This window comes from Lactuca serriola, chromosome 8, assembly GCF_051521515.1.
Source record: "Lactuca serriola cultivar US96UC23 chromosome 8, Lser_US96UC23_V15, whole genome shotgun sequence".
In the NCBI taxonomy this organism is placed as follows: domain Eukaryota; kingdom Viridiplantae; phylum Streptophyta; class Magnoliopsida; order Asterales; family Asteraceae; genus Lactuca; species Lactuca serriola.
In genome coordinates, this window is record NC_136415.1 from 131,490,874 (window position 1) to 131,518,302 (window position 27,429).

The 27,429-nt window shown below is 32.8% G+C and overlaps 1 protein-coding gene and 1 long non-coding RNA gene across 3 annotated transcripts; one reads left to right on the top strand and one right to left on the bottom strand.

The window, feature by feature from the left end:
• Positions 1-16,208: 16,208 nt before the first annotated feature.
• LOC145068920 (glycerophosphocholine acyltransferase 1-like) lies at positions 16,209-19,061 on the top strand. Its single transcript, XM_079015891.1, has 8 exons — positions 16,209-16,514; positions 16,581-16,679; positions 16,829-16,886; positions 17,017-17,117; positions 17,227-17,322; positions 17,456-17,549; positions 17,690-17,933; positions 18,555-19,061. Exons 1-8 carry the CDS (start codon positions 16,428-16,430, stop codon positions 18,850-18,852), a joined length of 1,077 nt encoding a protein of 358 aa, XP_078872017.1. The 5' UTR covers positions 16,209-16,427; the 3' UTR covers positions 18,853-19,061.
• A 4,005-nt stretch (positions 19,062-23,066) lies between these two features.
• Positions 23,067-25,277, bottom strand: LOC145069150 (uncharacterized). Of its 2 annotated transcripts, none has more exons than XR_013689319.1 (4): positions 25,003-25,277; positions 24,628-24,907; positions 23,729-24,071; positions 23,067-23,105 (listed from the first exon to the last, which is right to left on the bottom strand). It is a non-coding gene; the product is annotated as an uncharacterized LOC145069150 (long non-coding RNA). The 2 variants fall into 2 exon arrangements; XR_013689320.1 differs by having other exon boundaries at positions 23,729-24,256.
• Between the last annotated feature and the right edge of the window lie 2,152 nt (positions 25,278-27,429).

Below are 27,429 nucleotides of genomic sequence, written 5' to 3' on the forward strand. Positions count from 1 at the left end.
GGTTTTCAAACAAAAAAAATTGGTCATGATTTTGGGATGTTACACTAACACAAGGAAGGGAAAAGGGGCTAGGGTTTCCTTCTTTGTAAGTTGATGCCGAAAAATAGAGAAAACCCTAAACATCATGTTCCTTAAATAGAGCCAAAGGCTCGAGATCTAGGGTTTTGTGTTGTGGCGGCTTCATGTCGCGACTAACAGAAGGTTGTGTCGCATCGACGTGGCATGCATCACTATATTCAGAAGTCGCATCACGCTTAGCCAAAAAAACCTAAATTCTCAATCTTAATTTAGAACAAAATGAAATCAACTTGTACCTTGAAATTGGGTATTATATTTGTAGCCCCAAAACTATTTGTAAATGAACTTGTCATGGATGGTTCACTCAAAAATCGGATACATGACTGCCTAAAAAATAATTGAAAAATAGGCGTAAATTTGGCGTGTCAAACCTAACTTAAATTAAGATATTAATGACATGTGGGAGACAAAGGAGAGAGATATGTTGTTGGTCACCGAAACAACTAATAAACGGTTCGGGTTATTTGATTTGGTGTGGTCACCAAAAACCGACTGAAAACCGAACAATTTAACTTCAGATTAATTGGTGTCCGGGTTATTCAGGTTCGGTTTAGTCTAACCCAAATTAGGGTTATAATCATCTTTTTTTTTTTAACAAAACATCTTGAGAAGTCGAGGGTTAATTTGGTATTAAACAAAAGTCAGGGGCTGTTTCTATAAATATGAACAATTCTTGGTCAAAATATTAGTCTTCAGTTTAAAGTGATATGTGTACTAGCATATTTTCACAGTGAGGAAGAGTTATTTTCTAATTCTTTTTCAGTTTTAGTTTTCTTTCTTTTTATCTGTGTTATACAAGAATTAAATATTTGTTCAAGTGAAACTTGATGAGAGGTGTGCGAATGTCTGCGACGAGAGACGAGAGCACAAGGGTGCGTTTTTCTTATTGTACTAACGGCAATAATCCCCCTTGATTGTAAATATAATAATCTAAGATATATTTATTATATATTATTATTTGTAAATATTAATAGGACTTATTCGGTTTTCTGTCGGAACCTCGAACAAGAATTTCCAAACTGCCACCCGAACCCGATAACTGCTGAAAGTCCAATTCTAACCCGAAAACCAGTTAAGTCAATCCTTCAAACCTAATAAGCTTCGATTTAGACAGTTTCACGGATTAAATGTTAATATACCCTCGTCTAGGAATTACATGAGAAGACTTTAATTTAACGGACCATATGACCGCCGTAACGGCCAAAAACTATTTGGGAAACGAGATCCAAACGTAAGGGTACGACTAGAAAAAAAGAGTTTGACTAAACATGTAATTTTAGGTATAACGCAAAAGCCCTTGTAATTCACTTAAGAACTTTTGGTGCGTACACATAAAGCATAAATTCTTATCGTTTAATTAAAAATGGGACTTACCATTAAACTAAAAGTGACGTAGGGGAAACTGTAAAATACTCTTTTAACTTTTAAGCTTGTGTCAATCAAACACTTTCCTTTTCAGGAGATGTACATCTTCTGGCTTTTTAAGTTTTAACTTTCCTTTTCAGGTAAAAGTACAACCTTGTCTACAACATTTATAAGAGTTCTTCACAAAATTGTCATCATGTGTTACAAGTATACAGTAACCTTTTAACATATATATAACTTATTTTTATAGTAAGAGAGGTGAGTATGGGCAATGATGTTATTGAGTGTTATTGGATGTTATAACACGTGAACACCGTCCTCCTTCTCCGTTATTAGGTGTTATGAGACTACACGTTACTCCCCGTTACCACCATAACACGTTATAATGTGTTTTTTTTTGTCATTTTCCTAATAACGTGGTGTGGGCGTTGCCCACACTTACCAGTCTAACAAAATATAGGTGGAAAATCAAACAATTAGCTAAATTGTCAAAACAAAATTTTAGAACGAAAAATTAAATATTCTATAGCCTTTTGTTCTTATCCATATAAAATAATGATATGTGAAATTCATTTATTTTCTTTTTTAATCTCTTTCTTTTCCTTTTTGATATATACATTAGAAAATGAGTAAAAACAAATGATACCAAGATATAAATACTTCATTATGTCCAATAAAATTTATAATTTTTTATTTTATTTTGAGACATAGGACATGTTCGGCAAAAATAGCTGGTAGCTTCTAACTAGTAGCATTTTGTTAAATGATGCGTGAAGTAACATTTGGATTTGGAGCATTTTGTTTAAACTAAACGCTAGAAGCTTGTAGTGTCAAACAAAGTTTTGTGTTCAAAACGGAGCATTTTGTCAAACGCTAGAAGCTCTCAAACTCTCCGTGTCGAACATGCCATATCGTGAAGAATTGCAACGAGCATGTTCTCTATGCCAAACATTAGTTAATATGCAACTAAGCATTGCCTAGATTGGTCAATGTTTTGATTTTGGTTAATTAGAAGGGTTCTAACTAGTGCAAGTCAAACGTTGCAATTTAAATAGCACAATCAAGCACACATTAACACGTGAGAATGTACTGTTGTTATATTACATTTGCAAAATGGATTCCAACTATAGAAGGTTTTCATGTATCCTACATTCCTACTTGAAACTTAAAAATATAAGAATCGCAGCAAAATTTTACGAACTAAATTCCACAAATCTATAAGGGAAAACAATAAATATTGATTAGCGTATTCATATGATCACTCTTGGATTGTTATCGAGCTAAATTGAAAATTGGGATGATATATATATATATATATATATATATATATATATATATATATATATATATATATATATATATATATATATATATATATATATATATATAGGGTTAGGATTAAATGTGAAACATAAGTATAGTGTGAATGTATGACTTAATATGGATGGTTGGATTAGAAAATCGAATGGTTAAGAATATGGATGTGAAATTAACTAACTTTTAATATATTCTTTATTCAATTTCTAAGTAAATCTATCTACAAGGTCATTACAGACTTTCTGACCACATTCAAATTAGGAAGTTGCGTTTAATTTGGGATATAGATTATCTTTGACCAATTTATCATCTCTACCAAGCATTAACGAAAATCATGGTGATGAACAAATGATATGATTTTTGATACCATATCAAAAATAAATGAAACCTTTATAAATTGAACGGTTCTCCCTCTGATTCTTCTTAACCTAAATCAAAAGGCAACTTTCCCGTTGGAAATCAAGAACACCGGAGGGAAGAAAATTAAGAATGGAGCACCAGAGATCATGTTCGAGGAAATGTGAGAATTTCAAATCCAAATTTATATATACAGAGATGCACCTAAACAGTAGACGACAATTGCGAATGTGTAGTTCCACAACGAGGTTCGATTTCTCATTTAATCTTTAAGAATACAAACGTAAATTCGTGTATATGATTAGGGTTTTCATTTTTACTTATGGGATGTAAACATCATTGAATACAAACACTTTTTTCTAATGGGATCGTAAAAGTGTTGAAAAAACATAAAGAATATGAAATTATGTTAAAAAGACGATTATGTTAAAATGGGATGTTAACCTTGATAAAATAACAAGAAAGAAGGCATAATTTAAGTTGCGTTATTCTTTAAAAGATGATCTATTGAAATAGTCAACTTCTTTAAGAATTAGTCAATCATATTCTATAATTTGTTTAGAAATTAGGCAACCATATTCTTTAAGAATTGGACAATTATATTCTTTAAACATCATCTTCTTTAAACATGTAAACTCTAAGGCTCATTCTTAAATTTGTCTAGAAATAAATATCTCATTCTTACAACAATCAGTATAACTCTTAAAAAATGGTAAATGAGATAAGAAGGAAAAGGATATTTATTCTTAATGATTATTATTTATTTGGATTTTTGTAATTTTATTTATAATAGAAAAGTTTAGGTCTAATGAAATTCTTAATAAATTTTTAAAAGGTGACAATGTTGTAAATAATGGTGCATATATGAATTATCAATCTGTAATATAACTTTAATTTTTCATGTTTAAAGGAAGACGTTTTTAGTGAGTTGGAATATATTGTTACTGTTTTAGAAAAAAAATGTGAATAATAGTTTACATGTTTTTTGTTGTTACAGTTGCACCACAACCACAAACAACACCATAGCTACAAGAAGATATTGTTGATGCATTGTACAAGAAAGAACAATGGAAGAATTAGTTGAACAAGAAAAATAAGGAAAAAATTATTGAAGAAGACAACTCAATTAGTGAAAGAAGAGGAAAACAGATATACACCATATGATTAACTAAGAAGAAGAAAAATGTAAAATCATTTCACTTTTAAATTCTTAGAGAATGCAATAATAAATAAGTACCAGAATTCTTAAAGAATTGCAACATATATATAATATCAGTTAAGTAAAATGACAACAAGATCGATGATCATTCTTTAAGAATATGTTTTTTAACTTGTATGTTGGAAAAAAAAACCTTTTCATTGTATATGTAAAGAACTTCTTAGTTCTAATGAAATAATTCTTAAAGAATACAATCATTAATATCATATTTGGCAACAATTGCTTTTTGTAGTAAAAAACATCAAAGAAAATTTTGTCAGAATTATTTTCCAAATTTCGAATATTGCCATTCTTTGATAATGTGTTTATAAATATCATACTTGGAAAAAAATCGCTTTAATAATCATACTTGACAAAAATTCGATTATATATATTCATGAAATTCGAAATGATAAGATAGAACTCTAAAATTGTTCATTAATTCTTGTTAAAATTTTACTCCATTGATTTACAATTAATATTAAAAAACTCAATTGTATATGGTGATGGACTGACGGTGGATGAGTGGTTTAAAAGTGATGGTTGTGGCATGGTATAGGAGATGAGAAGATGACGGCTGGCTGGATAGAGTTGTGGTAGTCTTCATTCCATAAATATATATACTTTTAATTTGGGCAATTTAATTAACTAATTAATGGAATTTATAATTACGTTGTACATATTGACTAATTTGCCCTTAGATGTTGATTTGTCAAAAATTGGTCATACACTCACACAATACTTAGAGGTTATATATGAACCTAACTATATATATATATATATATATATATATATATATATATATATATATATATATATATATATACCTATTCTAATAAATGAATATTTTTAATCTCCTTTTGTCAAGTGTCACTCTGACACAACACCTCATTAATATTATGTCATGTGTCATGTAGATATATTAGGTAATTCATTTCAAAATTCAAATTTACATTTTCTAATTATATATTAAATTTGAAGTTATAATAACTTTAAAATTTTGAGATATCTTTTAATTAATAATTTATTTAAAATGAATTATTTAAAATAATTGATTAATAATTATAATTTTTTATTATAAAAGTTTAATTAATTTTATAACCGTGGTTTCCACGGGTTATAAACTAGTGTATATATATATATATATATATATATATATATATATATATATATATATATATATAGGTTCTATCGAAAACAAAAAACCCTAAAAAAAAACTCGAAAAATCATTAAAATGCATAAAAAAAAAATACCAAGACATCACAAAACTTTTTTTTGAATTTTTTTTATCAAAAAATCGCAACTTTTAGGTCGAAATCGCTGAAAAAAAAATTTGAATTTTTTTTTACAAAAAAAAAAATAATAATAATAATAAATTGATTTTTTATTTTTTTCAGCGAAATTGTAAAAAATGCTGCGATTTTTTGATTAAAAAATTCAAAAAAAAGTTTTGTGATGTCTTGGTATTTTTTTATACATTTTTATGATTTTTAGGGTTTTTTTGTTTTCCAAATAACCCTTCCCTATATATATATATATATATATATATATATATATATATATATATATATATATATGGGTTAAGTTATTTTGTTTTCACTATGTATTGTGTGCATGTATGACTGATTCTGGACCAATCATTTTAGTTATTTTAAGAAAGTAATTAATGCATATTACATGTTGAAGATATAATAGGTATTAATTACATCTTCAGCATTTAATATGCATTAACTACTTTCTTAAAATAACTAAAATGATTGGTCCAGAATCAATCATACGGGCACACAATAGATAGTGAAAATACTTGAACCTAACTCTCATATATATATATATATATATATATATATATATATATATATATATATATATATATATATATATATAGGTTTAGGTTCTATCGAAAAAAAAACCCTAAAAATCATAAAAATGCATGAAAAAAAATATTTAGAAATCATAAAACTTTTTTTTGACTTTAGAGTAAATTACACGAATGGTCCCTATAGTTTGGGGTAATTTGCATGTTTCGTCCCTAACTTATATTTTAATCTCGGAAGGTCCCTATTTTTTGTTTTTGTTACGCGCTTGGTCCCTACTGTTTGTTTTTGTTACACGTTTGGTCTCTGTCTTACCTAAAAAGACTATTATTTAAATAGGAAAAATGGATAGGGTAGGTAAGGTAAAGTGAGAATGGTGGGGTTGGGGGTGTGTTTATTTAAATAAATAAAAAAAAAATCAAGGGTAAAATAGTATTTTTAGGTAAGACAAGGACCAGACGTGTAACAAAAACAAACAGTAGGGACCTTCCGAGTTAAAAAAAATAAGTTAGGGACCAAACATGCAAATTACCCTAAACCATAGGGACCATCTGTGTAATTTACTCTTGACTTTATATTCTTAAAAAGACAAAATTGCAAAAATGGTCCCTGTGGTATGCATTTTTTTGGCTTTTGGTCCAAACCCCGACTTTTTTGGATTGATGGTCCTTTTGAGCTAGTTCTGTTGCGTATTTGGTCCCTCCGAAAATTAAAATGACTATAATACCCTTAGTGTATTTATTTCCTATTTTTCTTTCATTTTATTTTTAAATTGAATACTTGTTTAATTATTTAAATATTTAAAAAATAAGAGCTCTCTCTCTCTGTCATCGATCAAGGTTCAGACTCCAACTTTCACTCTTCCCTTTCTTGTTTATTGGAAACTCAGATGATATTTTTCAAACCTCACACAATACTAAACACCAAAATTAGCCCATATCTTGAACTTAATATTCTAAGCGATGCTTACCAACCATTATCTGAATCATAGAACTTGTTTCGTATATGAAAGCTTTACAACAACACTTTGAATATTCAAAGTTACACACACACACAGTTAATGTGACATCCCCAAAATCACGGCCAGAAAAGACCGATTTCATTTATGCTTCTTAAAATATTTTCAGAGTAAATCCTTTTGATTTAAAAGAGTTGCGGAATTTGTTCCCAAAACAAAATACGATAAAATAATATTTATCAAAGCATTTCATCAAGAGATGCATTTTCATTATATAATCAAAACTCGGGATGTCATGTTCCGATACAGACCATAAAACATAAATGATAACATTACAAGTCATTCAACAAATATATACATATACAGACTTGTAAACAAAACAACTCGATGATTCATCCACCTTATGCCCTTGCGCCACTTCTTGTAATACAAATAAAACTGAGTGGGTCAGGCTTGGAAGCCTGGTGAGCATATAGGGTTTTCAACCCACAATAAATAAATTATATTTAATTTCACAAACCAACAATAACCCGATTACCCATTCCCGTTATCCTCACTTTACGTCCCTAAAACAACATCTATCTCAAGGGACCTAATCTAGGATTTTCATCGGGACGGACATTACTGCTAAGGGGTTTCCTCAACAATAGATATCCTAAAGGCAACCATGAGGGGGATAGAGTACACCGGTAAACACATCGTTCACAACACCTACAGGTTATGAACCTGCTAGCGTTCCACAAGGCTGTCTAGAAAGAGTTTATGGTCGTTATCCATACTCCGCTGAATAACTAGAACAACAACAACATCAAGGTCTCTCATCTGTTTATCACACACCAACTATCTACACATGTTCTACCCAACGTATTAGTAGATAAAATATATATTTTTATACATAGTTTAAAACCTGTATAGCATTCTCATTCAATACATATTCCATATAACATATGAGGCACACCCACATAACACGTATTTCATATAGAATAAATCATATCTATGAGATAGAAGAAAGTGAATATACCTTCACACACATAACAACAAAATTATACACATAACACCTATTTCGTATAAAATACTTCATAATTATGCGTTAGAAGAAAGTAACTACACACTCACTTGATCAGAAGATGATAGGACAATACAACGACTTGTATAAGTAGTATTCCTCAGTAGATCTGAAAGATCTTCACAAAAACCGGACTTCTCGCGAGCAGAGCTTCAGCTCGGGAATTGCACTTTTCGGGATCTTCGGGGCTTCGAAACTTGCTTCGGGGCTCGAGATTGATACCGGGGCTTCGGGATACTTCTGGCATGCAAAACGAGGCAAAATGGGTGAAAGAGAAGAGAATTTGGAAATGCAGTCGGCTTCCCTCGCAACCCTTTTATAGGAGGTTGAGGCCTCGTAGTACGCTGGGTGTATTGCCTTATGCGGGGCGTACGCCTCGGTTCGTCACTACATGCGTCATCGGAGCACTCGAGTCCGAGGCGGTGCATGCATCGGGGTACGCTGGGCGTACTCAACTACGCTGGGCATAGTTCGGATCGGATCGATGACTCCCCCCTTCCTTCGGATAATATCGGAATTTAATAATTAAATTTTAATTTTAATTATTTAATAAACTTCGAAAATTCATATCTTCTTCATACGAACTCCGTTTTCGACGTTCTTTATATCCACGTGTAGGTGAGACTACGCTCTACAACTTTTGTTTAGACTTAGTCGGCTAATTTTGACTTTATTTTTATTAGGCCGGGACAAGAAAACTCCGTTATAAATTCATAACTTCTTCATCCGACGTCCATTTTCGTCTGTCTTTTCACCAATGCGCTACTATCAACGAGATCTTCGATTCTCATTTAGATTGTTTCAACCAACAATCACTCAATCTCAAATCGAGTATTCGGGCTGCATACTGCTAAGTCGAAACTTCAAAAAATCATAACTTCCTCATACGAAGTCAGATTTAGGCGTTCTTTTTATGCACGCTCTCGGTTTAACGAACTCTACGACATTCGTTTAGATCACTAAGGCTAAATATCGCTCTAACTTAAATTTCACTTTTTACGTCATTCAGCGTTGTCGGTTCTGTTGCAAAGCTTCGACAGGTCATAACTTCTTCGTTATAACTCGGATTCGGCATTCTTTATATATTCGGAAACCTCATTTCAACTACTACAACATTATACATAGATATCAGCTTTATCTAACATTTTATTTTGACGTTTATTTTTATTCTCAATTACATTAAGACACACAATTAAGCACAAAACATATAATGCTCAAATAATACACTTCTATTATTTCCAAAACGGGTTACAAAAGTAAACCTAGACTATTACATCAACATTAATGACAAGGGCAGAAAGACAGGCGTTACAATTCTCTCCACCTTAGAATGATTCCGTCTCCGGAATCACACATCAACAAACAAATGCAGATAGCAACCCATCATGTCACTCTCCGTCTCCCAGGTGAGATTCGGCCCATTCGTGTGTTTCCATCGGACAAGCACTAACTCGATCATCTTGCGTCGCAACTTCTTAGTCTTCCGGTCAACGATTGCCTCTGGTTCTTCAATCAACCTTTTGTTCTCATCGATTCTCAACTCCGAAAGTGGAATCATGTCGGGAACTTCTCCCGTGAACTTCCTCAAATAACGCACATGGAAAGTGTTATGAATTCCATTCAGTTCTTCTGGTAGTTCGAGTTTGTAAGCTTGGTTCCCAATCCTCTGAAGAACTTTAAACGGTCCAATAAACCTTGGACTTAATTTTCCCCTTTTACCAAATCTTATAAGTCCCTTCCACGGCGAGACTTTAAGCAAAACCGAATCTCCAACTTCAAAAGTCATCGGTCATCGCTTGTTGTCACCATAGCTCTTTTGACGATCCTGAGCTGCTAACATTCTTTCCCTAATTATTTTCAACTTTTTAGCAGTTTGATGGACTATCTCCGGTCCCATAAACTGCTTTTCCCCAGCCTCAAGCCAACAAGACAGCGTACGACACTTCTGTCCGTATAAAGCTTGATATGTGAATATAACAGTAATAAAAAATATGTTTTCTATTTTTATAATATTCCGGAAAAAAAGTTATCATTTATTCTCAAATGAATATAACAGTAATAAAAAATATGTTTATATGATTATTTTATTAACCACAAAAAGCTTAGTTATATGTGAATAAATATAAATTCCTATCGAATACTTTTTTTATATTTATTTTTATATATTTTGTACTTCTCGGTTTTATTGATAGTTTTATTCATTTGTGAATAATATATATATATATATATATATATATATATATATATATATATATATATATATATATATATTCACATTTGATTATTACATTTATTCATTTGTGAATATTATATATATTTATGTATGGATATAATTTCAATATGTTATTCACATATAAATTACAAACTTGCTTAGGACATTAAAACGACGTATTTTAATTTTTTTGATTTTCCCAAAAAAAAAGTGTTATAATTTATGAATATTACCTGTATTAATTTGTGAATATTAGATATATTCACATGTGAATATAATTTTTATATGTTATTCACATATGAATTACATACCTGCTCCGTGTTTTTAAAAGATATACATTGATTCGCGTGTAAAGACATATTCACTAGTGAATATTTCGTGATATATTTAGTTTATGCATTTCATCGAATAGTTGGCATGCAAATAAGTGAACTTATATAATTATGATAAAAAAAATTAACAACTGAAACCAATAATTACAACACAATTCAAATCTTGTTAAAATCGGTCAATAATTGGTAGGTTTTAATCAATATTTGTGAAAAAAATATATTAAAAACGAAGTTTTTTAAACCTGAAAAATAATTTTTAAAAAATTCTTCAAATATAAGGTTATGTTGATGAACTTTCGATTGCTATCTGTCGTTTGATATTGGTGAAGTATCGATTGATTAAGTTTCGATGACTGGTGATCGCTAAATGATGTGACATTGATAAAAATCATGGATATGTCATATTATCCATGCAAGTCTCTTTTGAAATAAATAATAAAATCTAATTATAAAAATCATGGATATGTCATATTATCCATGCAAGTCTCTTTTGAAATGTAAATTGTCAATCTTATCACTTTATTATTTAGTATATGTTTCATATTTGAATAATAATGTTAAGTGTTTCTTAAAAGTCTTCTTTAACTTATTAATAATAATAAGTGGTTTAAAATTAATGAAAATCGTTAAACATAATCCATATTTATCAATATGATGAGTTTCCAGTATGATGAGTTGGTTCTAAAATCTCGAGTGATTTGTCAGGTGGAGTTACACCTGAGCTAATGAAGGATTTCGATGCAATGTGCGAATTCTTGGATTGATCATTCTTATGAATGTGGGGGCAGCGGGTTGATGATTACTTGACAAGAAGTCAAAAGTATATTTAAAGTTTTTGGGTGAAATTCACGATCAGAATGTTTTGAGTATCTTTTTAGCATGTTTTGGTGGTGTCCCTAGTCAGGGACTAGGGGTAGGTTCGACGAATGGATGATCATCAGTTTGAGGGTCAGGTTTCAGAGAAACAGACTGATGGATTCCGGTTTGAGGAATTATAGTGGCGAGGATGGTTTGTGGTTGTAGTGTTGAGAGTTCCTGGTTTGTGCGGATTTCTCTGGAAGTTGGGTCATACAGTTAGGGAGAGAAATAAATTGTTGTGTTTGAGCATTTCAAGTTATTAGGTTGCTTGTTGGTAGTTGGGGGTTTCCAAGTGGTCTCTCGAGTGTTATTTATAAGATACCTTGACTCCGAAATGGTTAGAGGGAGTTTATGGAAAATGTTGGTGAAGTTTAAGAAATCGTAACCTAGACGGATTTCGAGGACGAGATCTAATTTATGTGGGAAAGAATTATAACATCCTGTTTCTTGCCATTTCCGAGCCATGGACTGGAACTTGATTGTGTAAGGTTTTATGCCTTAATGAGGCAAGGTTTAGTCCTTGTGGAAGGAGGTAATGTTGTTTAAGAGATTTAACCCTTGAATTGTGTTTTGGGTCGAAGGGTAGAAAGGAAAAAGTCATAGGCCGTGTTCTTTCATGAAATATGGATTTTTTTTTCGAGAAGTTTTTAGTCCAAGATATTAAGATAATATTGTAGAGATCTTCAATACCTTTCCGTAGATATAAAGAACGTCGAAAACGGAGTCGGAACGAAGAAGTTACGACCGTTTGAAGTTAGGACGATTTTTGGGTCAGCCGCGTACGCTGAGCGTAAATTGAGTACGTTGGGCGTACGCGATCAGTACTCAAACCCTATTTTCGTGGTTTGATCCCTATTTAAGCTCCTTAAATTCCCTAAACCCATTCTATTATCAGCCTCCACCTCTCTAACACCCTCTCTTGAAACCCTAACCCTAAATTGAGCCTTGTGAGAAAAAGAATGTGTTTTTAAGTACTTTGTAGTGTTCTTGATGCACCTTAGAGAAAAAGGAACTCATTCATCAAGTGTTGGTTGCATTGGAGCATGTAGATCCAGACTTTTTTCACCTTGATCTTTCTCCTGGAGGTATAAAGTTTGAATCTTGATGATGAAATTGTTAGATCTGGCTAGTTTTGAGTGTTATGAGCTTTTGGTCACTTTAAGTGCATAAAGTTTAGATCTTGAAGATTTGTGACCTTGTTATGGATAAAGTTGGAAAATTTTCCATCTAAACATCACTTTGATTCAGATCTGAAGGTTAGAGACTTGGACTTAATGGATTAAGTTGATAAAGATGCACTTTTGGGTCCCTTTGAGACTTAAAGACTAGATCTTGTTTGTTAGGACCATTATAGTGGATAAAGTTGGAAACTTTTTCCATTATGGATCTATTATGTACCATAAAAATATGATCCTAGCCCTTCCATCCCTTCCATACAAGAGTTATGATGTCTTATTGGGTTAAGCACTTAGGGTTTTGGTCGTTAAGCACTTTATAGCCATGCAATGTCATAAAGTTGGAAACTTTATGACTTAGGATATCATTTTGGGCTTGGATTTGAGTTTTGAATGTAAAGGCTTAATGGAATTAGCTTTTAATGAAGTTTTAGGACTGGTCTGCGTATGATGGGCGTACCTGGTGGTACGTTGCCCGTACATGGTCATCACCCCACTTTTGGGTCAACATCAGAGTACGTTGGACGTACTCTCTTGGTATGCTGGGCGTACTCCACTAGGAAGAAATATTGAATTTAACTTTAACTAGGGTTGACCCAGTTTAACTTAAGGGTATTTTGAGCTATAGTTAAGCCTTGGTCTCTGTTTGTTGAATAGGTGACCTGTAGAGCCAGTATTCGGAGCAATGTATTTTTCAGCTATTCGTCAGACTGTGAGGTGAGTTTTTCCTCACTATACTTTCGGGTCAAAGGCACCAAGGCCGGCCCATTAGATTGATATCCCGATTTATCGTATGTTGTATGTTATAATGATTTGTTAGATCTGTATCCTAGTTTAAAGGATGTTGCTATGCGGTAGTGATGTATATCTTCCTATTTGTCTGTTGGCTAATTATATGTTTATCTGTTATGTATAGGTTGACATATTTTGGAGTTGTGGTTAAGGCTTTACTGTTTTGTGCTTGAGCCAATAGATCGGGGGCATTCCAACCCGATGATTGATTGGGCCCGAGGGTATTCCATCCCGAGGATGACTGGACTCGTTGTATATTGGCATTCCAACCCAATGGTTAATTGGGCCCGAGGGTATTACATCTCGATGATGATTGGACCCGTTGTATATTGACATTCCAACCCGATGGTTGATTGGGCCCAAGGGTATTCCATCCCGAGGATGACTGGACTTGTTGTATATTGGCATTCCAACCCGATGGTTTATTAGGCCCGAGGGTATTCCAATCCTCGATGGTTGATTGGACCCGATATGCTTGTTTGCATATGTTATATGTTTGTGTGGTGGAACTTTGGGGGAAACTCACTAAGCTTTGTGCTTACAATTTTAGTTTATAGTTTCAGATACTTCAGAGGATCGTGGGAAAGCAAATGCATGATTGTGCACAACTTCCTGTTTTTATGAATTTGGGTCTTGGGAAAACTCTGATTTTGAAATAATCTTTTGGAAATTATAACTCTTTTGTAAACAATGATGTTAAATGGTTGATTCTGTAAATTTTAAATTTCTTGATATTTTCGGAATGTTACACTAATCCGTTGGAAATCGTCACTAGTCCGCCGACAATCCATCACGAAGTTTGATTATTGTGAAATTAATGTAAATTCGTCGTTTATTGTGACAAAAACTTCATTCAGAAACGAGCTTTTTCTAGTACTGCAACCCTCTAAAAATTTTATACAACCCGTGATTTTTCTTTTTGGATCCACTACTGAATCTACATCAATGTTTTCCTACAAAAAAATCAAATCAAGAAGATTAATACGTTCAAAAATATTAATATAACCGGAAGAAGAATTGTTTTGAATTGTTTCTTAGCTAGAAAATAAACACACACAACTTTTGTCTGCATCACTTCAGTTTTGTGAACAAAAAAACAAATATATCAAGAATTGAATGGACTTTTCCCGTATTTCGACCGGAAAATCTAACAGAGACATTACTGCGGAGGGTTCCCTTATCGGGGATCCCTGGGGAAGAGGATCAAGTTGGCCCTTGCGAACAGCTTGATGCACTATCTCCCCAGTTCAGGAAGTTCTCTTGCGGGATAGGCTAATCCGAACTATATATATATATATATATATATATATATATATATATATATATATATATATATATATATATATATATATATATATATATTTCGCTTACCTGTTGAAGATGAAAACGAGGCAGAAGCAATGACATCGGCTGAGGAAGGAAACGACAAAGGAGCAACAAGCTGGAGGAGGGTGCTCCTTCGATGGAGGCGTACACGTTTGCATTCCTTCCTCCTCGTGATTTGAAAATCGATATGGCATTATCGCAAAGGGAAAATGGAAATGATGGGATATAACATTCCAAGGACTGAGTTAGGTTAGCCCTTTAATGACCGAGTCAGGTGTTTTTTCTACCCAAATCAAACACATTAATCGGATTGAGTCAAAAGTTTTCGTCTACCGAACTCGGTTAGAAAGGAATCAAACAGACCCTAACATTTAAAAGAACATTCTTTTAGCATATTCGTTAATTTTAACCCTTTAATATATTAAATGGAGACTTTAATATTAATAATTTTTCATTTCATAAAAAAATGAAAAATTAAATATCTTTTTATTTATTTTTCTTATCCATTCTCCTATCATCTTTAGATGATGAAAAATGTAATAGAAGTTTATCAATTTTATTAAATATGACAAATGTCATAATCTTAAATATGTAGAAAAATAATAGATGAAAAAATAAGAGGATATTTGATTTCTCAAAATGAAAAATTAAAAGAAAATTATCATAGTCTCGTAACTGATCAATTCATAAAAAAAAAATGATCAACTTATCGAAGTGGCTTCATCTCATCAGTTCGTTAAAAAGTTTAAAGTGTTCTCATAGCTTTTTTTGCATTAACCTATTGAGACATGTTATATAATAAGTCAAAAAAAAAAAAAAAAAACACTCCTTTGTTCAGCTGGACCCTATTAATTAGGTGCAATAAAAAAATATTACTAAGTTAATTCATATCAAATCATGTAAATAAAATGAAACACACCTATTTAATGAATCACATGGTTACCAAAAGAAAATGTATATAAGCAACTATGGACCCATGATATCAATATCGTATTATCATTTGACATAAATTCAAACTATTTGAAAAATAAGTGCACAAATGCGTTTGTAGTAAAAAATGATATTTACACAGCTTAGGTTACTACTTTTGACATTTTTTATCTTGTGAAACTATTAAGTTTTCTCTTTTGTTCTTATTTTGTACCAGCTGTATTGTGGCCCAGCCTTGGTTTTTCTTGTTAATGTTAAATAATAATAATAATAATAATAATAATAATAATAATAATAATAATAATAATAATAATCGGTCAACCCATAGGGGAAAAAAAGTCAACCGTCAATTGTTTGGATGTAATGAAGTTCGTTATGAAATCACGCTTAAGATACCAACACCCAAATAAATTGAGGGTCCAAATCCACGCACAATTTCTGAAATTTACAGACTTTGAAATCGTTCCCGATCAAAATTTTTAATTAATCCATCCCATCACCTCTCTCCCTCTTTCTGTATATACATGCATGTATAGGTGTCAATTCATATCATCACCTGCGATTTCGTTTTGTTTTTTGTGTAGCGATAGGCGAAGAGAAAATTAGTGTCTACGCATTATAGATTTATGAAATTGTGATGATGAGAAGATGTCGAGCACTGAAGATTCAGAAGATTATTCATATGGCGGACGTCGATTTCAAAGGGTGAAGCAGAGGCTAAAAGATCGATCCAGGGTACGTATGTATTGTCAATTTCTTCGTATTGAATCGATTTGATACATTTATTCATTTGTCTGTTAGAGAGTCGCCCAAACAAAAGAAAAAACAAAGGAGATATTGTCCAAACAAGCTGTGAAGATCGCCAAACATGCTGAAGAACATGAAAGCTTCATCACCAAGGTACACATAGAAATACATAAAGCCATACACAGATGTATATATGTATGTATAGAATAAGCATGATTAACAATTACAGATTTAGCATTCATTATTAACATTGCATGGTAGAATTGTTTGAATAAATTGCTTTCTTTTTTCTGGTTTTGTAGGTAACTCATTTTTTGGGTGTCTTCGCATATGGGGCATTTTGTTTCATATTGGGTGCAAGTGAGTAAAATACGTTTTGGGATGATTTTTCTTTCTTTCTTTTCTTTGTATTAATTGATGTCTAGAAATTGGCATGAATGATGTTTAGTTTTATTTAGTGTTTGTTAATCTCTTGTTTTTGTTGTCTTAGGGCCCCAAGATGTTCGATATATATACATTTTGTTCTACATCACCTTCGTTCCTCTTCGATGGATTTACTATCGGTATAAAAAATGGCACTATTATCTTTTGGTACGATCATTTATATCACTCGTTCACTATATCTATTTATTTTATTGGTGTAAGAAGAAATAAAGATGTGATAGACCGACTGTTATATATGCCAAAACATAATATGCAGGATTTCTGCTACTATGCCAATACCCTGTGTTTGATCATGCTTTTGTTCTTTCCTCGAAATCAAAAGCTTTTCATGGTTACCTTCTCATTTGCAGAGGCAAGCGCATTCTCTCATGCATATTTATATATTTACGTATCTACAATAAGCAAATTTAACCCATAGTTAAAATGCATTATTAATAGATCACTACTGAGTTGACTCACAATTTACGTTTGATACTCTTATGTAGGGACCTCTAGCATGGGCGTTGATCATTTGGCGTTGTAGCTTGGTTTTTAGTTCAGTTGACAAAATTGTAAGCGTCCTTATACATCTTTTACCAGGTGAGTTTGATTAAATTTGTTTAAAATTAGGATTTAAAGGGGAAAGACACATTTCCCATATTTCTGTTTTAACTTAAGTTTGATATTTTTCTCAAGCAACCATTTTTTTTCGTCGATCGTTTTGGGTTGTATATGTGTAGGTGTGGTTTTCTTTACGCTATGCTGGTGGGACCCGGAATTCTTTGAAGCCATGTATCCAGAGGGACATGCACATGCACGAGGAGTTTCATGGCGTAGCGTAGAAAGCCAATCGTTCCTGTGTACATGGCTATTCACAGTTCCTTTGTTTGCGTATGGCATTTGGCAGCTTCTTTATTTTCTTATAGTAAATGTCCTTCGTCGACAGCGCCTCTTAAAGGATCCTGAAGTCATGACTTCCTACAGGTTAATGTCTTATTATGGCTAGACATATATTGTCCTTTCTACCCTTTCTTATAAACGGTTTTTTATTTTTATTTTTATTTTTTTGGAGAGAGAATATATGGTAGTGTATTGTATGCAATAAGTGAAGAGGAAATGAAATTGAGTATTACGGAGAACAAAAAAAAAGAAGAAGAAAAAAACCATCTTTTTGTTTGTCACTTAGGACTGACATGAATGGGCCGGGCTTATTTTCATTACATGCGGACGAGTGCTTATTACAATTATAATTTTTTTTTTAATAATCTTCATAACAATAATTTTAAAAAGCAAAATCATAATTTTTTTTGTTCTTTTTCAGAAATAACTTAAAACGTTTATTTCTAACATAGTCCTACTAAAGGATGCCATGGTAGTTAGTTTTGTTTAGTCTTTAGTTTTGAAAAAAAAAATCATTTTAAATCGATGAATCAATAAACTTTTTTGATTATTTACAATACATAAGAGTATATATCTCAAACAACAATATTTTATATGGAATATTTCTATCAATATAGCTATATTTGATTGAAGATTATCTTTATAAAATAAATTTACGAATTTAATTTTCTAGTTTACATAACTAACATGTTTGATGATGTACAGGGGGCTATCAAATAAGGCACGTAAAGCAAACAACGTATGGTGGAGATTAAGCGGGTGTCTTGGAGACCAAAATCGCATGCTTATGTACATTCTGCTTCAAGCCATTTTCACAGTAGCAACAATGGCGCTTACAGTTCCCATATTCCTGTCATATGAATTACACCTTATTTTCCAGATACTCAAAGCTTCTGCAGCTGTATGGAATGGAGGTCAATTCTTATTGGAGGTCATGCCACGTCAAGTGGTTCTCAAGGAGAAGAAAAAGCTAGAGGTGGCAGCGCCAGTACAAGGAAACTGACATGCACCCACATCAGCATGCCACGTCAGCTTGTCTCTAGGTGATTTACATTTTACACAAGTCATCTGCCATGTCACACGGCATCCCATGATTTAGTTATCTTCCCCTTACTTATTCCAAAGTGTATATTATCCATATTTATTGGTGAATACATGCTTAATGAAATCCTCATAATCAAAATAATTACTTACATTTTTAATTCGGTAATTGAAACGGTATGTTGAGTAGCCTGTCTTTGTTTTAGTTTTCTCGCAATGTTATTAATTACTAATCAAATTAATTTTCATAAGATACCAATAAAATAAAACGACATAATAAATATAAAGCAACACTCAAACATAACATCCTCTAAGGTCTTTATGTACACCAATGCAAGCATGGAACTTGAGTCTTTTTTTGTTTATTGTTATTGGATTTTTTTGTTGCTTTGCATGTGTTTGGATTTATCACTCACAAATCAAAAGCCAAAAAGAAAAGAAATTTCAGGGGCCAAAAATACTAGTTTTTGGATTAATTTGAGCTCATAACACATCAACATGCTTACATGCCGTTATATTGTTGCATTCATTCTCGTATTTTAGTTTTAGTTGTTGTGCACACATGTACATGGTACCCATATTTGCACATTTAAACATGAAGATATTTATGAAGAATTTTGGAGCTTATTCTCTTACTCTCATTGAGGACTCACTTAGGTTGAATTTCTCCATGCATGATACGTACTTTGTGTAAACTTTTGTGAATTCCATGATTAGCATGGAGTGGTGTAGTTTAGTGTTATTCGATGAGGTATTCTTACGATTATATGTTGGATTTGATGTGTTGGTGAATTTTCTACATTCTTTTCTTATGAACTCCGAAAATTAAGGTTTATTTTCTTGGATTGCTTGACTTGTTGTTTACACCATCTAAACAATTGCTAAATGTTTGAGGAAATAGAAGCATGAAATTGAATGCTTAGCAGTTCAACTTCAGTTTCGGTTGATTGTAATTATCATTTGATACAAACTTACATTTGAGTTTAAAATTTATTAATAATTTTTGAAATTTAGGGAAGAAATATGCATTTCGTTGAATGTTAAGTGCATGTTTATTTGTTGGTGCTTAACTGAAATTGATTTTAATGCAATTATTTGAATACGAGTAACGTCATGCATTACTTTGTTAAAATCAATACTGTAAATTTTTGTACATCATACAATGAAACTTGTATGTTATGTAGTACCAAGAAAGAAACATCTAAAGCCTACTAACATAATGCCATCAAGATTTTAAACACAAAGAAATAAGCACCAGATAAGCATATTTATCAAGAAAATTTTAAACGCATTACAATTGTTGCTGATTTTTACTAATTAACAACGAGTATAAACAAAAATTACCGATGTATAATGGATCGCTTGCTCAGAAATATGAATTCATGCCGATTTTCTCTTCAGAACTGCTTTGCTTCTCAAGCAAGCAGATCACTTCCTCTAAGAATCGTAAATCCAATCAAACCTTACCAATCAACTCCGACACACACTTCTTCACTTTTTCGTCACCGCTACCAGCTTTAGCTTTTACCACGACTAGAGCATCTCTAAACGCTACGACAATTCATTCTCGAAGCTTCTAAACATTCCGCCATTTCTCGTTCTACGCATTTTTCTCTCTCGATTAATTCTTCATTGGATACACCACCGACAATCAGAGATTTCCACTATGATGGGGCGTACTTGCTGGACGCGCTGACAGAATAACCGTTCCGAACACCAGCCTGGCATTAGTGTATGATATTCGACTCACACACGATTTGTATGCGGATGCCCAAGATCGAGGGTCTTTGAAACCGAGGACGACGGAATCGTCTGTTCAGGCTCTTCAGATGAGAGGTATTTGGGGTCGAAGGTAATTAGGGTTTCTGCCGGTGAGTCGTCTTGAACTCTTGATTTATGGACATTCTTCGCTTATCGGCCTCAGGAGTCTGTAGTTTGCCTGAAAACGTGAATATGTCAAGGATAATTACTCATTAAATTTTCCAAGGAAAATTCTATTCGTATCCTCCTCTACTTATCCTTTATGATTTTTATATTATAAATTAGTATTATAATCTTTAAAGACAAAATTGCAAAAATGGTAACTGTCGTATTCACTTTTTTTGGGTTTTAATTGAAACTTTAATTTTTTTTTTAATTAGTGGTCCTTTTGAACTGATTTCGTTGAAGATTTGATCCCTCAGTAAATTAAAATGATTGTAATGCCCTTCTGATTTATTTTTTATGTTTTTTTTTCTATTTAATTTATATGATAAAGAAATTAATTAATTAATTTGGGTCTCTCTCTCTCTCTAAAAAAAACCCACGTATCTTCTTCTCCCCACCTCACCTATAACTCAAAGCCATTAAAAATAAGATTAGCAAAAAGGATAATATGAAAGTAACGAAATTGGCGGTGCGTTGAGATTTATCAAAAGGAAAGAGAAATGTTTTGGGACTCGATTCGGTTTTTTTATTGATAGAGCTAAAGGGGGAGATGGAGGATCCGTGTGATCTGCAGGTGACGAATGAAAGTACAGAGGGTTCTTGATAAATGATTTTAGAAGGAGGCGGTGAGAGGGGATGTAAGTCCAAGACATCAGAGAGGGTCGTTGATTTGGACTTGGAAGACGAGAAAGATACGAGAGAAGTGGATAGAAGACAATAAAAAAACATCACTCCTCCATTACTAGCAGGTGCTTTATCTTCATCCAGTGGCAACCTCTGCGGTGAGATCTTAAAAGGTATTCTGGTGATCTGCTCCGATTGATTCAAGGGTAAAAGGATAAATTGAGATGCACCTGTTATGTGTTCAAGAACTGATCATAAACCTAAATCAAAAATCAAAGTTGCAGGTGGTTGAGGAAGATGATGATGGGCCACGAAAAGAACCAAACCCACCAGAGCATTGTGAAACCGGAGTCGAAGCCTTGTGAAGGGTTATTCAACAGGAGAATTTCTCAACGGAGATAACTGAGAGCATTTCGCCTGAGGATTTACATCCGACTGTTAAGATCTCTATTGATAGTATGAGGTCGAGTTATGGAGGAATTAGAGCAACAAGTTTCTTTTGAAGGAACAGGCGTTGTTGTAATCGGATTGCTGGAAATACCATTTAGCTCATATTTAGTTTATGTTTATGTGTTTCTGATTGAGTTATGATCGATGTTTATGTAGGGATTTAAAAAAGTGGATCCGGATCGATGGGAAGAAGAACAAGTGAAGAGGAGTGTGTTTTTGATTAGAGAGAGAGAGAGGCCACTCTTTTTTTAATAATTAAAATAACTATTAAATTTAAAAAAAAATTCAAAGAAAAATGAAAAATAAATACCCTAAGGGTATTATGGTCATTTCATTATTTAGAGGGACCAAAGACACAACGAAACTAGCTCAAAACGACCACCAATCCAAAAAAGTGGTGGTTTGGACTAAAACCCCAAAAAAATACATACCACAAGGACCATTTTTGCAATTTTGTCATCTTTAAATAACTATATGAACTAGTAAAAAAACCCACCCGCACTAAGCTGCAGGTTGGAATGAAATTTTCACAAAGTGTTTGAACAAATTTTCCATTCGAATCAACATCAATATAAGAAAAGAATTAGGGTTAAATACAAAAAATAGCAATGACATATTTTTTTGATGTACAATGCTTTAAGAAGAAAAAAATAAACGTATAATGTTATAATATAAATGAATGAAAGTAGGATGCTACAATACTGAAATAAATGAAAGTACATAGCCATTTCTAGTTATTAGCTAAATAAATTCCTAATGCTCCGATTTAGACTTTTCCAATAGTTTTTTTTTTTTTTTTTTTTTTTTTTTTTTTTTTTTTTGTGAAGCACACTTCCGACCAAGTTCTGCAAGTTGCAAACATATGACTGGTTAATTTTGATAATAATTGTGTAGCTGAAGTGTCCCTATCGATTGAATTGCCCATCGTACACACAGTGACGAGTTTAGAACGTAAAATTGCATGGTTCACTATTCAAAGGAAACCAATAAAAAAAATCAAAGATAGGCTTTGAAAATCTTGATTTATACATATTTGTTTTTGCCAAAAGCATTAAGGTGGTTCACTTAAAATATTTAAGGTAGTTCACAATTTATATTTTTATATTAACCTTTTATAAAAATAAAAAAATAGGTGGGTCAAGTGACCCACCTTTGATATATGTAGCCTCGCCACTGCGTACACATCTATCAAAAAATTTATGTTAAGTTTACCTCCTGCAAATATGAAAAACTATAATTGTAGTATCTCAAATATAAAATTGAAATAAACTTTAACTATATAACAAAGTTTGTTTTTAAGGGGGAGTGGGAAGGATTAATATGTAAGGAAGAATTTTTAGGGAAACTCCTTTTTTTTTTTTTTTTTTTTTTTTTTTTTTTTTTGTGTTTCTGTGGATGCGTTTATAACAAGTAAGCAAATAAACACAACATTCTTTATATTGTTTTCTTGACTTTTTTGTGACTTACATGTAAGAGATATCAATATACTTTCATTACAACATCTTACTTTGAAGATACATCTTTTTCCAAGTGAATATATTTTAAATGATAGTACATTGCTATTTATAAGGCTAAATGCAACATTAAGCAATGTACTTCCACTTGTTTTTATAGTAGTCTACTTTCATTATATTTATTTTTTACATTTTATCACATGAATCTTATGTAGGGTTCTTATTTTGGTTGTAAAATTCAAAATGTATCTATGTGGCACATGTGCTAATTAAAGTTGTGTAAAACATTAAGAGAGAGAGCTTTTGTTGGCTATGTTTTTCAAAAAGTGATCATTATGCACGATGTTAAAGGCTGAAAATAATAAGGGTAAATGGTTTTAGAACCTGGAAAAAACAATCTTTTGGCCATTATGCATTCTTTTTTCAGCATGAACTTCAAGCAGTCTAAGCACCTGTTTAATCATTTTCCCTTTATGCCGTTGGCATCTATCTCTCCCGCTTATCGGTTCTCCTATTAAATTAAATGTAATTTTCCAAAAGTTACAAAAATAAAAAATTTAATTAGATATTATAAAAAGAAAATATTTTATTAAATTAAAAGAGTCTCTGCATTCATGAGAAACATGTGGCATTTGTCAGATCATTCTTGGACCAATTTGCCTAGTCATCACCCTCATTCCAAAACCTTGACATCCAAAACACATTGATGAAGCGCCACCTTAAGAACCTTTCATGATATATTCGATTGAATGGTTAATTAATGTAATAAATATAAATAAATAAACAAATAAATCACAAAATGAGCAAAATGGGTGGTCCTAATTAACAAATTGACCATAATTTTTACCTTTTAATAAAATGGCTACTATTAACCAATGAGTCAATTGTAAAATTACAATAACCGAGAAAATGCTACAATAAAAGAAAAATATAATATAAGTGCAAGATATAGTTTTTGTCATTTTTATGATCATCCTTTAGAATAATCTATACCAAGTGAAAAAAAATTAGCATTGTGAGTAAAATAATTCATAGCTTATAACTATTTGAATATAATTTGGATGAATTTCAATTTGTCTGACTTATTTATTTTTAAGCTGATAGTTTTTAAATTACTCATTTGAGTTGTTAATGATAAAATATCACCCAAGTTGACCAATATTTAGGTAGTCACGTCTTTTACTACTTGGTGTTGGTGATCTTCAATTTTGTCATATAAGAAGTTGTGTTTATAAATTAGAAGACAAAATATATAAATTTACTGACTGACCCAGACACCATACCTGATATAAAAGCTAACAACCAGAATATCATGAAATAAGTTATCAAATGTTATGACCCCGTCACGGAGATAAGTCCAAATGACTTTGATACATCACAACACCGGGAAGATGAAACCATATTAGCAACAACAGCCGCCACTATTTGATCTAACTCCTACATCAGGCATAAAAGAATGCACCAAAATAAAATAATTTATAATTCTTACAAATATAGAGATGGAATAAGTTACAATACCACATTTATTAACCAATTATGTTGAACGAAATCCAAATTTCGGACCTATTATAACATAAAGAACGGTTAGAATCGGATCTTAAGAAGAAAACCCTTGAAACTAAACATACATTTAACTGCATAACAAAATAGAACCTTACCAAAAACCATTCCAGATTTTTCCCCATTTTGAAAGCCTTCACTTTTTGAGTTGAATCCTTATACCCCTCACCTGGAACCAACTCATGCATAGGTGCCTTTAACATTTACGTTGACCTAGAATTTGACCTTATTTTCATGTTCTTATTTGTAGAATCCCCTCTTATGTTTCCAACTCTTCAAATATGTATCATTTGAAAAATTCAAAGTTAAACCTGATTTCTGGTTCAACGTAAACCCACAAAAAGAACCACAAAATCAAAAATTGGGGCTCACAATGAGTAGCGCCCCCCCCCCCCCCCCCCAACACACACCCACCCACCCAAAAAGAACGATCAAATCGTTAATAAACCTTGAAAGAATGAAACAAAAATCAAGAAAAGGGAAAAGAAGAATACCACATGTGGAGCAAACTTCATCAGATGGATTTTGAACCATAACCATCGGATTGCTCCATTTATGTCATGCTCCTCACCTAAAAACCCACAGCAAAATAAAGCAAATAATCGAGATGAAATAATGAAATATTAAAATCGATTCACACAAAAGTCAAGCAGGTGGCTATTTGGTAATTACCTTCGGTAATGAATCCATGCAGAGCAGGACGACAGCAAGAAGCAGAGTTGGTTAAGCGTAGCTAGAAAACCACCATCCCTGGTGTAGGTATCGATAAAGCTAGAGTTTGGCGGGAGGTGGAATAGGCCGACGAAAACCGATTGACCTGGTTTCTTGTGACCAACGGTGAGACAAAAAGAAAAACGGAGAAGATATGGAACAACCCAAAAACCAAATAAAACTTTACATTTTCAAAAAGGAAACTACATCCATAAATTGTTTCCAAAACCATTACACCTTACACATGTTCAATTATCAGAATAACAATATCAGTAAATGCGGAAAATAGTGGAGAGTAAATGTTGCGCCATCAAGTCGGGTCCTTCCCCTTAGTACCAGAAGTACCTGAAATCACAATTCAAACCGTAAGCAAAAGCTTAGTGATTTCCCAAAAATATCACATAACATATAATCAAAAAATACTACGTTACATACATATGATTGTCATGGGCTACCCCCATGGTCTTTCCCCTGGAATGCCATGGGTTACCCATGTGGTCTAATATGCAAGTGTTATGGGCTACCCCCATGGTCTTCCATGTCATGAGCTACCCCCATGGTCTTTCATACAAGTTCTATAGGCTACCTCCGAGGTCTTCAGACAAGTAAACACATAGACAACTATCATTGCCTTCGACCCATTGGTACAGTGAGAGACTCACCTCGAACTAATGAACCACACTGAAAGATCTATGGTTACTGGTGTGACAATTTCCTAAGCTATCAATACCAAATAACGTCCCATAAATAATTGGTTTTCAAATCCATAACTAACAGTCCATAGTAAGGTAAAAATACCATTTTACCCCTTACCTAGTTTGGTCCAAGACCAACGCCCAAACCTACAATCCAAAGGCCCATTTACCAAAATAATCATACAAGGTCCAAACATGGCCTAATTTGGAAAATTGGGCCCAAATCCATTCCATGGGCCTTAATCCAAGGTCCAATAATATATTCAGCCGAAAACACTAGAATTCAGATGGCTCAACTAAGCCCTAACATCAACGCCCAAAAGAATGGCCGAAACCGAAGATCCCAATTCTGAAACCCAACTGACTGAGTGCATGGGGCGTACTGAGCTGTACGCTAAGCGTACACATGTGACATCCCCAAAATCACGGCCATAAAAGACCGGTTTAATTTATGCTTTTAAAATAATTTCAGAGTAAATCCATTGATTAAAAGAGTTGCGGAATTTGTTCCCAAACAAAATATGATAAAATAATATTTATCAAAGAATTTCGTAAAGAAATGTATTTTCATTAGATAATCAAAAACTCGGGATGTCATATTTCGATACAGACACAAAAGCATAAATGGCATATTATAAGCCATACAATCGTTATATACAACTACAGGCCTATAAACAAAACAACTTGATGATTTATCCATCTTATGCCCTCGCGCCACTACCTGTAATACAATTAAGACTGAGTGGGTCGGGCTTGGGAGCCTGGTGAGCATATAGGGTTTTCAACCCACAATAAATAATTATATTTAATTTCACCAACCAACAATAACCCGATTACCCATTCCCGTTATCCTCACTTTACGTCCCTAAAACAACATCTATTACCAGGGACCTAATCTAGGATTTTCATCGGGATGGACACTACTGCTAAGGGGTTTCCTCAGCAATGAATGTCCTAAGGCAACCATGAGGGGGATAGAGTACACTGGTGAACACATCATTCACAACACCTATAGGTTATGAACCTACCAGCGTTCCACTGGACTGTCTAGAAAGAGTTTGTGGTCGTCATCCATACTCCGCTAGATGACTAGATCAACAACAACATCGAGGTCTCTCA